At 50.5% G+C, this 12,859-nt stretch overlaps 1 protein-coding gene across 3 annotated transcripts; it reads left to right on the top strand.

Annotated features, from left to right (window-relative positions):
• Nucleotides 1–660: 660 nt before the first annotated feature.
• On the top strand, nucleotides 661–6,124 carry ISG20L2 (interferon stimulated exonuclease gene 20 like 2; the record flags this gene model as incomplete). Of its 3 annotated transcripts, XM_081305264.1 has the most annotated exons (3): nucleotides 661–1,395; nucleotides 4,449–4,649; nucleotides 5,647–6,124. In XM_081305264.1, 3 exons carry the CDS (start codon nucleotides 661–663, stop codon nucleotides 5,755–5,757), a joined length of 1,047 nt encoding a protein of 348 aa, XP_081161390.1. In that variant the 3' UTR covers nucleotides 5,758–6,124. The 3 variants fall into 3 exon arrangements, with proteins under 3 accessions (XP_081161390.1, XP_081161392.1, XP_081161391.1); XM_081305266.1 differs by lacking the exon at nucleotides 4,449–4,649; XM_081305265.1 differs by lacking the exon at nucleotides 5,647–6,124 and having other exon boundaries at nucleotides 1,999–4,587.
• Nucleotides 6,125–12,859: the final 6,735 nt, after the last annotated feature.

The following is a 12,859-nucleotide window of genomic DNA, read 5'->3' as shown; positions in this document are numbered from 1 at the left end:
CGCGTGGAGGTTACTTCCTCCCAGCAGATCCGAGAGAGGGGTGCCTGGATTTGTGTCTCTATTCGTGGGCTCACGACTCAGATGCCACCTGTGCCGTACTCCGGTGTCACACTCCTCACCTGAGCATCTTAGACATTGTCTTTCTGGTCGGATTACAGCGCTTGCCTGTTCTGGCTTCCCGGACCTCAGGCTTCGAACTCGACGGGCCCTTTGGGTCCTTCTTTTTCTTTGGTCCTGGAGATGGAACCCGGGGCCTCCGTCCTGCTAAGCACTGCACTCCACAGCTGAGCCCAGCCCTTTCATTTTACAATGAGACTGAGACCTTAAAAGGTGAATGACAGTCCTAAAGACCGCGCAGTTGTGAATCGTGGGACTTCCTGGCTCACACCAGTACTCCTTCCATCATTTCATGATACGGTTTCATTTCCCCTCTGATAAGTTGTTTTGATGCCTTCCCTCTCTTAAATCCCACAGAGATTGGTCTTATCTCATTTCTTCCTCTAGGCCTATGGGTGCAGGTACCAGGATCGCTTTCTTCCCCAGGGTTTTCTGCAGACCTTCTCATGTTGGACAATGTGATTCATTAGAAAAAGAGCCCCTCATCCTCTTCCTATCCATGAGCCACTCTTCCTAACTGCTCTCCCATCATCCACTGCCCTCATGTCTGCTATACTCCTGAATCTGGATTTTGGGAGATCTCCACCCAAAAAGGCATTGGAAGGAAATGCCAAGCATCGAAAGTTTGTTAAGAGGCGGCGGCTCTTGGAACAGAGGGGCGTTCTCAATAAAAAGAAGCAGACTCCTAGCAGGGTGCCTAAATTACACTCAGAACCTCCAAAGAAAGGGGAAAAAGTGAAAGTAGATGGTACTTGCAAGATCCCTCCCCTTTCAAAAAAGAACACAGCTGCATCCAGCAGTGGGTCAGGATTGTCCCTGGACAAGAAAGCTGGAGTGTCTTGGCTGACCCCTGCTCCTTCAAAGAAGGCTAATTCTGTTGCAGCTAAAGTAGATTTGCTGGGGGAATTCCAGAGTGCTCTTCCAAAGATTCAGAGCCACCCAACTTGCTCCCAAAAGAAGACCCCCCAGAAGAAGAACCCTTCTCAGAACAATGCCACACAGAATTCCACCAGAGCTCACTCAGAGAGTAAGTGCTCTGGAATATCCCAGAAGTTTCCAGGAAAGATGGTGGCAATTGACTGTGAGATGGTGGGCACAGGACCCAAAGGGCATGTTAGTTCTTTGGCTCGATGTAGCATTGTCAACTATGATGGAGATGTGCTTTATGATGAGTACATCCTTCCACCCTGCCCCATTGTGGACTACCGGACCAAATGGAGCGGTATCTGCAAGAAGCACATGGTGAATGCTACACCCTTCAAGACTGCTCGGAGCCAGGTGAGAGGCATGGGTCTTGATGATGACAGTGAGGTGGGTAGGAGTAGTCTGAGACATTTTTTCCCCTGGTACTGGGCTGTGAACCCAGTAGGTACTGTACCACTGAACTATATCCCCACCCCTTTTTGTGTTTTGAGACAAGTCCTCGCTGAATTGCCCAGGCTGGCCTTGAATTTGTGGTCCTCCTGGCTCATTCTCCCCAAGTCTAGGATTACAGGTGTGTGCCACTGCACCCAGCTGTCCGAAATCTTCAGCAAACACTAAAGGACTGTGGAGGGAGAGAGAAAAGTATCAGATGGTTTAGAAAGCTCATTTTTTCCTGGGCACAGCAAACTAAGTAACTCAGTGAGACCAATAAAATACAAAATAGGACTGGGCATGTGGCTCAGTGGTCAAGTACCCCTGAGTTCAATCTCTAGTACCCACCGCCCCCCCTCACAAAAAGTGCTTGTTTGGGGAATAAGAAGGGTTGAAAGGAATATACAACGGATTTTACTAACAAAGACCTATTTTAAGTATCAAGTGGGATGGACTGAAGTATGCATAGAGAAGTAACAGCCAGTAATGAAGTGCTTTTTTTTTTTTAAATTTTTGGTGACCCAGGTCCTTGTGCTCGAGAGACAGGAACTCTACCAACTGAGCTATGCCCCCATCCCAATAGCTAGTAATGAAACTGAGCAGAGTAGCAGGCATGAGGGTCCAGAGAAGGTGCTATTGGGGAATGCCTTATGGAATTGGAATCTAGGATTGAGAGAAGCCGGGTGGAAAGGGCTTCCCAAGGCAAAAAAGCGGCCTGGGAGCTGGGTGCAGTGGCACATGCCTGTAATTTCAGTTATTCTGGAGGCTGAGGATCCCTAGTTTGAGGCCAGCCTGGGTAACAGTGGTAGATTGCTTGTCTAGCATAAGGAAGCCTTGGGTTCCATCCCCAGTAACCCAAAAAGAAAAAAAATAGCCTGTGGGCTGGGGTTGTGGCTCAATGGTAAAGCACTTGCCTTGCATGTGTGAGGCACTGGGTTTGATCCTCAGCACCACGTAAAATAAAGACACTGTATGTTCACCTACAACTAGAAACATATTTAAAAAACATAACTTGTGTTCAGCACTTCTAATAAAAATGAGTCAAGTTTATTCCTTTAAAAAAAAATATCCTGGGACACTGTATAAAGTGCTGATAGGGGAGAGCAGACAGCTGTTAGAGCTAGGGCATCGGGTGCACAACTGAGGCAGGCGGCCTATGGTGAAAGGCATAAGAAACACAGGCTGGTGCACAGGAGTTCTCATGCATTCAGCCAACCTACTCATCTGGCTCTGGGATAAATCTTTTTTTGATGGGCCTATATTTGCGGTGCTGAGAATTGAACCCAATGCTTCACACATGTCAGGTAAGCGCTCTACTACTGAGCCACAACCCCAGCTCCCTGTGGTAAATTTTGAGAGCCAATAGGAAACAAAAAAGGAGATTGAGCTGGGGCCAGTGAAGGAAGAGGAGGGTGAAAGATGAATCTGCTTAGGAGTCCACCAGAGGGCACCCTGAGTCCATTTTGCAGTTTTAGGTTCCTGCTCTGCTACAATAATTCCTTAAATGCCAGAGGAGTCCTTGGAGGAGGTTCATCAGAGGTCAGACGACTGGTTATTAGACAAGACATGGGAGAAAGAATTAAAGGACATCCTCTTCACAGGGGCACAGTTGAGTAAAGGCTTGGGAGAAACAGAAGATGGGTCTTAGATTTGTCTCACCTTTAATGACAGCTTATGTTGAAGGACATGAAAAAAGGTGGTCATAGACAGGAAGCTGCCATGAGCAACTAAATGCTCAGTTAATTGGGCTGCCTGTGGTTTTCATCATAAAGCACTATCCCGTGACCAGGCTGGGATTAACTAAGGTATGCTCACTGAGTGTGGCCTTTTTGATTGGGGTCTTCTTAGAAGGCCCTGCAGGACTATTGCTTTTGTTCTCAGTCTGTTTGGAATGCCATTTGGGGAATGGCCTTCAGAGCCCGCAGGCATTCATTGATTGTCCTCCTTGGTAGTATGTCTTCATGCTTTAAGACCATGAAATGGTGAGAAGTTACTTGATTCCAAGACTAGTGTAAATAAGGTTTTCTTTGCAGTTTTAGTTTATAGTGGTTTTGTCTGTTTGGGTGTTAGGAATTGAAGCCAGGGACACTTTACCACTTAGATACATCCCCATTCTTTGTTATTTTCTTATATTTTGAGACAGAGTCTTGTCTAGGCTGATCTTGAGTTTGTGATCCTCCTGCTTCAGCCTCCCAAGTTGTTGGGGTTATAGGGGTGCCTCACTGTGCTTAACAGTTCTTAAGCCTGGGCAGTTTCATCACTCCTGCGAGAGTGATGAAAACCAGACCCTTCTCCCCAAAGCAACCATACTCACTTATTTGCCTGTAATCTAATCTGAGGGCTTCTCTAGTCTCCCTGGAGCCCATCTTTGACTTCGTGGGTCTCATCCATGTGTATTTCAGAAGAAGGAAAATGTGGAGAGAGCATTTCAAGGATGGGGAGGTGGGCTGTTGGTGAAAAGAAACCAGAGGGAGCTGGGCACAGTGGCACGTGCCTGTTTTCTTAGCAGTTTGGGAAAGCTGAGGCAGGAGGATCCCAAGTTTGAGCCAACCTGGGCAATTTAGCAAGACCCTATCTCAAAATAAAGAAAAGGGGCTGGGGATGTAACTCAGTGGTAAAGTGCCCTGGTTCAATCCCAGTGTCACATTGGGGGGGGGACCAGGGACTGCTGGGCATGGTGGCACTCTCCTGTAATCCCAGCACCTCCAAGGCTGAGACTGGAGGATCACGAGTTCAAAGTCAGCCTCAGCAACAGCGAGGTGCTAAGCAACTCAGTGAGACCCTGTCTCTGATAAAATACAAAATTGGGCTGGGGTGTGGCTCAGTGGTCGAGTGCCCCTGAGTTCAATCACTGGTATTCCCCTGCAAAAATAAAAAATAAAAAAAGAGGAGCCAGTGGCCATGCTGGACTTGCTGGCTGCAGGATTCCAGCTGTGTCTTGTTTCTTGCCACCCCTTCCTTCACTCCTCTTCCAGATCTTGAAGATACTCTTGGGGAAGATAGTGGTAGGGCATGCCATCCACAATGACTTCAAAGCCCTGCAGTACTTTCACCCCAAGTCCCTCACCCGAGACACCTCCCAAATCCCCCTCCTCAACCGGAAGGCCAACTGCCCGGAGAATGCCACCATGTCTCTGAAGCGCCTCACCAAGCAGCTGCTACACCGGGACATACAGGTAACCTCTCCTTCAGTGCCACCCCTTCACACACACCTTGGGTGCACTGCAGGCGCTCATCGCTGCCTCTCTGCAGGCTCTGACCCCACAAATGCTCAGGCTGTAGGGCTCCAAATGGCTTCTCTGGTGGGGAGAGCTTTGGGGTCAGGGGCCTAGTAGTTTCTCTATCTGTGCATCAGATATAGTAATTCCTGTGGATAATAATTCCTCCTTCACAGAATGTTCCAGGTAGTACTTTGGAAAAGGAAAAGAAAGTCCAAAGGGGCTACAGAACCCTAAACAGAAGGAAGAAGCAGGCGGTGGTCTAAAAGAATAAGGAGCATACATGTGTGGCCCCATCTGCTTGGGAGGCTAAGGCAGGAGGAAGTTCGAGGCCAGCCTTGGCAGTTTAGTGAGATCCCGTCTCAAAAAAAATAAAAAGTTCTGGAGGTGTGGCTGAGTGGTAGCACACCCCTGGCCTCAGTCCCCAGGACCAAGAAAATCAAAGATAAAAAAACATGAAGCCCATGTAAGGACTGTCACATGCTGCATGTGCTTAGCATTCGAGGAGGGGTCTCCCAGGAGGCAGCTGTGGGCAGGTCACACGGAGAGCAGTTGGGGGACTGGGAACAGGGAGAGTCTCAGAAGGCCTGTCTTTCATCTGGTCGTGTCCTTCTCTGTAGAACTTAGAATGGTACAGGTGCACACGCTGCCACGGAAGTGACTGAGGTGACGGTAGCAAGAACCTCCTGGGAGGACAGGGACATGGCTCAGTTGGTAGAGCGCTTGCCTCGTGTGTACAAGGCGCTGGGTTCAATCCCTAGCACCACAAAAGGGGGGAAAAAAGAATTTCCTGGGAGTTCAAGCCCTGAGATTAGATAAAGAGTAAGGACCCAGAGTTGTGTCTTTGCAGCCCGCCTGCTGGAGGAAAAACAGCATGGAGCGGCCGCCAGGGGGCAGGATCACCAGGAAGAACACGGTTTTTGTGTCCTCACGCTCTTCTCTTCCTCCTATTTAGGTCGGGAAGGGCCATTCCTCTGTGGAAGACGCCCAGGCCACCATGGAGCTGTACAAGCTGGTTGAAGTTGAGTGGGAACAACACCTGGCCCAGGATGTCCCAAAAAACTAGCAGCTGGGGAGACAGGCCGCACCCAGGAGAACCAGGGCAGCAGGTCCATGCCTGCCTCCGCTCGCTTCACACCTGTGGAAGCTGGACTTGCTGGGGAGACACTCTCCTCCCCAGACCTAATATCCACTGAAATCTCACCTCAGCTCAGTGTCCTGTATCTGGTTAAGTGTCCCATGGAAGCAGGAGACCTTCACGTCAGATTCCAGCCCTGGATTGCTTATATGGTGCTAACCACGGGTCCCAGGGTGCTTTGTGCTAGTCAGGCTTTTTGGTTTCCAGGGCAGGGCATACTGGGAAATGTAGTTTCCCACATTGCCTTATCACTAGGGTGGCCATAAGTCTCTTGTTTTTTAGAGACAGGTTGGGGTTGGGGGGGTCATCCAGGTTAACCTCAAATTCCTGGGCCCCAGTAATCCTCCTTACCTCGGCTTCCTGAGTCACTGGGACTGGAGGCCTATGCTCCCATGCCCAGCATTTTTTATTTTCAAGTAATGAACAGCATCCTTTCACTTTCAAAAGTGTCCTGATTGGATACAGAATGGTTGGTCACATTGTGGATCCCAGACCCTGCTTTTGCTGCAGAGTCTGCATCCAGCCTGCTAGGGTGCCACCTACCAACTTTGAGAAGAGCCACTATTAGTGAGGTTTTGTTCTTAAGGCTAGAAGACAGTGAGGTAAGAGTGTAGCTTAGAAATCAACTTTCCTGATTTAGAAAAGCAGTTTCTTACCTAGAATAGTAGAGGATTTATTTAATTTAGGTTGTTCTTAGAAGGTTGAAAATGAGTTAACCTGGTTTTAATGTTTTTGTTTTCTGGTTTTAGTCTTTTACCTTTGCTAAACCAAGTGTCTAAAACTCAGATGATCTCTTTTATAATGGAAAACAGTTGTGTGGTCATTTCTCCCCTGACCCCTTTTGTGGTGCTGGCGATTGACCCAGCCTCACGTGCGCTGGGCAAACACTCTACCACTGGGCTATGTCCCCAGCTGGCGGGGTGTGTAGTTTGTTTTTGACTTCACATTAAATAGCATTGTCATAGGGACTGTGGCATTGTATAGTTCTGTGAGGGCCCCGGGGTCCTTGTGGGTGACACTAACTGAGGCCTCTGTCTGCTGGAAGTCATGGAGAAGCATTGACCAAGCCTTGGTATGTAACCCAAGTCACACACATGATGCCTTGTCCTGGTCCCAACCACACATCAACCAGCACACCCAAAATGACCCCCGAGCCATGAAAATATCCTGACATGGGCGATGCATGACCAGGACGGGAAGGCAGAGAATGATTCAGTGGGCATGAGGGAGGGGCAGAGTGGGGGAGGAAGGATGCTTGGTGATGCCAGCCTGGTCCTGCTGCCAGCTCTTCCTGGTGGTACACACCCTCATCTTGGGAAGATGAGTCACAGGCCTGACCTTGTGTCCGGGATTACTGTCTGCATTCTGTCTTGAGAGAATGCAAGACTCTCAATGGACAACCAGGACTTGTGCTCTCTTGAGAAGCTGGTCTGATGCCAGGGGCCAGAGGCAGCCAGGACTGCCAGCGGAAGGGAAATTGCTGCAGCCAAACCAGCCCCAAGACAGCCTGGTCCTTGTGTGCTGCACTATAGGGTTCACTCGCACAGGAGCAAGGTGGTTCCTGTGAGGCCTGACCTGTAATGTCCTAGCTTCATGGAGAGGTGCCAGGCCCCCCCACCCCTTACACAGCTCTAAGTGGGAATGATCCAGGAAGGTCACAGCAAAACCTAGAAGCGCATGTGATCAGCAAACTGGGAAAGTCTTTAACATCAGTCTTCAGAATTCTTATCAGCTAAAACAAAACTGGCTTTGTGTCATGGTAAAGTAGTTACACTGACTTTTCTGCCCCACCCGCCACCCACCCAGTGTGTAGAAAGGCACCTGGTTTCTCTTGAGTACCCTTTGGAAAGAGTTCAGTCTGCTTGTGCTCACCAAGAACCTGGAAAATGGAGGGCCTTGCAGAATTTAATTGGTCACCCTCAGAGGGTGCCTGGGACCAACTATATTTTAGTTCCTTTCCTTTTCTGTCACTCTGCCCAGGGTCCTGACTTCATCTAAGCCCCATTGTGGATTGCTGTCTGAATCTCAACAAGTCCTGTCTGCCTTACGCTGTCACTTCTGACAATATGCAGGACAAGCTCTCAGGATGCTTACTTTGCATGACATAAGGAGGTTTTCTTTTTGTTTTTTTGCAATACTGGGATTGGACCCAGTAGTGTTTTACCACCGACCTACATCCCCAGCACTTTTTGTTTTTTATTTTGGCACAGGGTCTTGCAAAGTTGCCAAGGCTGCCTTCAACTTGCAAACCTCCAGCTCAGCTTTCTAAGTAGCTAGGATGACAGGCTGGGATGACTGGTGTGTGCCACCACTCCTGGCCCATATAAGGTTCAAAGAACCTTTGTTGCAAATGAGATAGGAAAAGAGAGGGTGAGAGTCACATCCTACCAAACATATTTGCTAAACTCTGTTTGGCAAAATGGTTCTTGAAAGGGTAAAGGGGACAAGTATTTTGGGATGGCCCTACTGAATCCTCTACTTGAAGAACCTCTGATCTATCGGCAGAGGCTCCAAGGAGGATTCATTTGATTCCAAGTTTAACAGATGATTAGAGCTGACAATGGGAAAGATCAACAGTACTGTAATTATGATCTTGCCTCAAGGCACATTAGTCCAAGTTCAAATTCAGAGACAATTGTGTGAATGCGATGTGCCAGGTTATATATGAATGCCTCCATCTATAGCGCGTAGTACAACATCCTCTTGTAGTCCACAAAGCATTTTTAATTTACCTTATACTGTAGTTCAAGTCCACCAGCTGGACACGGTGGCACACTCCTATAATCCCAGTGGCTCAGGAGGCTGAGGCAGGAGGATCATGAGTTCATAGCCAGACTTAGCAACTTAGTGAGGCCCTGTCTAAAGGGGAAAAAAAGGGCTGAGGATGTGGCTCAGCTTAGTAGTTTGTCCCTGGGTTCAATCCCTCGTATGCAGTACTAAAAAAAAAAAAAAAAAAGTCCAGCACACAGCTTAACAGCAGAGTGTGTTGCATTGATACTGGGCTCCAGGTGTGATTTTGCAATTTAATAAGTTTGTTTTGGGGAGGGGGGGTGTGGTATTGTGGGTTGAACCCAGGGGCACTCTACCATTGGGCTACATCCCCAGTCCTTTCTTTTTCTTTCTGAGGATTTTTAGAATTTTATTTTATGGACAAAGAGCTAGCATGTTCTCTTTCATTGAGTAGCTATCCTGATCCTTTCGGAGACAGGGCCTTGCTAAGTTACCTGGGCTGGCCTTGAACTTGTGATCCTCCTGCCTCAGACTCATGAGTTGCGGGATTACAGGCGTGGGCCACTGTACATGGCAGCTGCACTGGTATTTATGGTATTGTCCTTTTGCTCTCTCATCACTTAGCTGCAGGAACTTCCTGGTGTTGTCTTTCTCTTTTTTTTTTTTTTTTTTTTTTTTTTTTTGATACCAGGGATTGAACTCAGGGGCACTTAACACTGAGCCACACCCCCAGACCTATTTTATATTTTATTGGGAGACAGGGTCTCGCTTAGTTGCTTAGTGCCTCACCATTGTTGAGGCTGGCTTTGAACTTGTGATCCTCCTGCCTCAGCCTCCCAAGTTGCTGGGATTACAGGCATGTGCCATGTGCCCGTCTTCTTTATTTTTCTTTATGCCTTCCAATCTTATTAGGGTTGCCACCAATTCTATGCTTTCTTTGAAGGGGTGTATATGGGGGCTGAAGCTCAGTGGCTGGGCACTTGCAGAGTATGCAGGAGGCTCTGAGTTCAAGCCCTAGCACCACACACACAAAAAAAGATAATGCCCAGGATTTTGAGAGGTGGGGGAGGGTGAGAGAAAGAAGGTATTTTTAAGAATCTGGCATAGAAAGACAAGCACACCTTAATCCTCTTTCAGCTCAACCAAATTCCATTCTGAAATGTTTAAGAACAATGTTTTGGAATCCAACAGACCAGGACAGCACATGGAAAGCTTGTGCACAGCGGAGGACACTGAATAAGTGCCACTCTCCCAGGCCAGTGCCTATGACCAACCTTGCCCTGACCTGTCAGAGCACCTGCAGCTTTAGCAACGTACATCATCCTCCGGCACCCCAGGCCACAGCAGCTCCTCAAAAGCCAGGCCCTTCACTCCCTTCTACGCTGTGGAATCCTGCTTGGTCGCTTCTTTGGAAAGATTCCATGAGAAGGATCCAAATCATAACCGAAGGAGGAAGGAGGCAATGACTGCCTGTGCCCTGGGAACTGGGAGGGAAGGGAGCCCACACCCAGGACCCACAGGAGGCTGAGGCAGACAATCCAGCCTGGCAGCACGAGACACGGCCTGGGCTGGCAGAGTGGGTATTTCTTGGGAAAGTTCTCTGAAGTGGGGGAGGGTGGACTGGGGAAAGGGCTTGCTCTTGGACTAGGTGCATGTACATGTACACACACACACAAACTCTAAGGCAGGGGCTTCCTCCACCCAGCTCCCTGGGGCTCCTAGGAACCTAGCACCTGGAGGGTCCAGCAGTGTCCGAGGAGACTTAACCCACGGGGACAAGTGCCCAAAAGCAACCAGAAAGTTGCTCCCACTGAGTGTCCTGTCCCCAGCATGGCTCTGACCGTAGGCCAGTTAGTGCTGGCTCTAGGGGAGACTGACTAACAAATATTCTGGATCATCTGGTGCTAGTCCCTGAGCTCTAGGATTTGGGAGGTGTGAGACCATGGCGGTGAGGCCTATAACTATGAAAGGCAGGTATTGCTGGCTTCCTTGATCGCTCAGGAGCAAGTCCCTGCCCATCCCAAGTTCCAAAGCTCAGAATACACTGCTTGCCCCAGGATGGGGGGAGTCGCGGTGGTGGAGGGGGTTTCATCAGGGTGGGCACTTACAGCCTGGCTAACTGGAACCCACAGGCCTCCCCTCGAGTCCTCCAGGAACCTGGGCAGGCGGGGCCCTGGTGGATGGGATGGGGCAGGAGTCCCTGGATAGGGGGAGGCAGGGGATTATTCCGTCTTTTCTTTGACAGCTGACATTTTCCAGAGCTGGAGCCCGCAGGGAAAGGAAATCGGAGCTTCCCACCTCACACATCTTTTTCCCATTTTGTTTGAGCTGCCCAGAGAAAGCCATTAGGTCTAGGTCAGTCTGGGGCCTCCCCCGCCTGCCGTCCATCTCTAGCTCTGCTAGGAGGAGGGGTGGGGTGGGGGTCATGGGAAGGACAAGGGCCCACCCTGGCTGAGGGGCCAGACTCTGAACTCCTGTAGCCCTTCTCATCCCTGCCTGTTGAAGACGGCAGGGTCTGGGCAGGGGCCCTGGGGGCCCTCCCTCATCCAAGCCTTTTATACCACAGACTGCTTCTGGGGAGTCTTGCCCTCTGGCCTAGGTCTGCTCTGCAACAGGCAGAGCCTGGGGTTAGGGAAACTGTCTTTATTATCAATCCTGGGAACCCATTCTCCTTCCAGAGCCACTAACCAATCTGGTTGGGGAATAAGCTACTGGGTTTCATTGTCTGCAGACAATGGCTGCTTTTAGGGGTTTGAGAGAAGCAAGAAATAGGAACCCCAAGGAGCCCTGGAGAAGAGCTCTGCCCAAGCTGGCTGAGCTCCTTCCAGGGGCTGACCTGTCAGCCCTTCTACCCTGTCCCCAGGGACAGTGAGTCTGATGTCCTTTTTCTGTGCCCCGTCCAGAATTTCAAAGCCCAGAGCCTGGCCCCTCTTAGTCCTCCTCCTGGAAGGACTGGCCCTGCTCCCCTCCTGCTTCTCTTTCCTCTTCAATTCCAGGATCTGGATATCTGGCCCTGTGCCCACCAGCCTGTGGCCCCCTCCCCCACCCCTTCTTCCTCCAAAAACTCCAGATCATCTCAGCGCTGCACGGGATGGAGAGGCAGATCCCCAGTCTCCCTCCATTTCCCATCCTCAGAGGATGGCAGCGTCTTGGGCAGGGATGGCAGCCGGCTGCAGTCTGCACATCTTTTCCACGGTGGCCGCTTTCCCAGGTGCCATGCAAACTCCGGCATCCCGTCTGCCAAACTTGTCCCTCCTGCCCCGGGCTGCCAGGGGTTAAGGGGCAGAGGTTGGGAGTGGCACAGGGGTCTGGCCCTAGAAACTGGATCTTAAAGCCAAGCAGAGTTTAACGGCAGGTCACAGTCTTCATCCAGGGGACTGAGTCTCAGTCCGGACATGTCCTCAGCCAGTGCAGTGCGTCCCCACCTCCTCCCTCGGCTCAGCCAGCCCAGCCCAGCCCTGAGGAGAGCGTTGGCAGCTGGGGCTGGGAAAGAGTCACCGAGCCAAGAGCAACAGAGGCTCCGCCTGGGTGCTGGCTGCGCGGACCCTCTCCGCCTGCCTGCGGCCCCTCCTTCGCACAATCGGTCGGCCATGCCCACCCTCCTGGGCCGCATTTGCTTCCCTTTGCCAGGCTCCAGGCTGGCCCTGGAGGTCACCGCCATCCCCTGTCTTTGGGTGGACTTTCTCTTTCTGGGTCCCTCGGGATTCTCTGCCCTTACCCTCCCTAGTCCGCAGGATCTCCTGTACTCAAATGTTTCTAGGAAATGAGTTAGTTGCCTTCTAGGTCTCTGACCCTGTCTCCTGACCCTTCACTTCCTGTCACTAGAGACTTTTTTGGTCTAACTCCCATCCAATCTGCTTCAATGGCAATTTCCGCGTGGTGGAGGTGGGATGCAAATCAAAATTTGAAAAGAGCTGGGTTCCTGAACCTAGAGGGACAGGTAAGAATGTGGCATAGGGCATGGTGGCCCACGCCTATAATTCCAGTGACCAGGGGAGGATGAGGCAGGAGGATTACAAGTTTGAGGCCAGCCTGGGCAACTTAGTGAGACCCTGTCTCAAAATAAAAAAATAAAAAGGGCTGGGGATGTAGCTCAGTGACAGAGGGCCCCGGATTCAATCCCCTCTGTACAAAGGACAAGAGCAGACTGGGCAGCAGAATGCGGCAGTCTGTGCTCTGCGGCACGGAAGCCTCAGGGCTCAGGGGCCAGGAGACAGCAACCATCTCGTCCCAGTGGCTCCCGGGCCTCCCTATCTTCTGTAAAGTCTGCTTTCTTGCCAGCCCACTTGGCTGAGTGGCA

This window comes from Spermophilus citellus, assembly GCF_964194105.1.
Source record: "Spermophilus citellus genome assembly, chromosome: 9".
Taxonomy (NCBI): Eukaryota; Metazoa; Chordata; class Mammalia; order Rodentia; family Sciuridae; genus Spermophilus; species Spermophilus citellus.
This window is presented reverse-complemented; position numbering and strand designations above follow the sequence as displayed.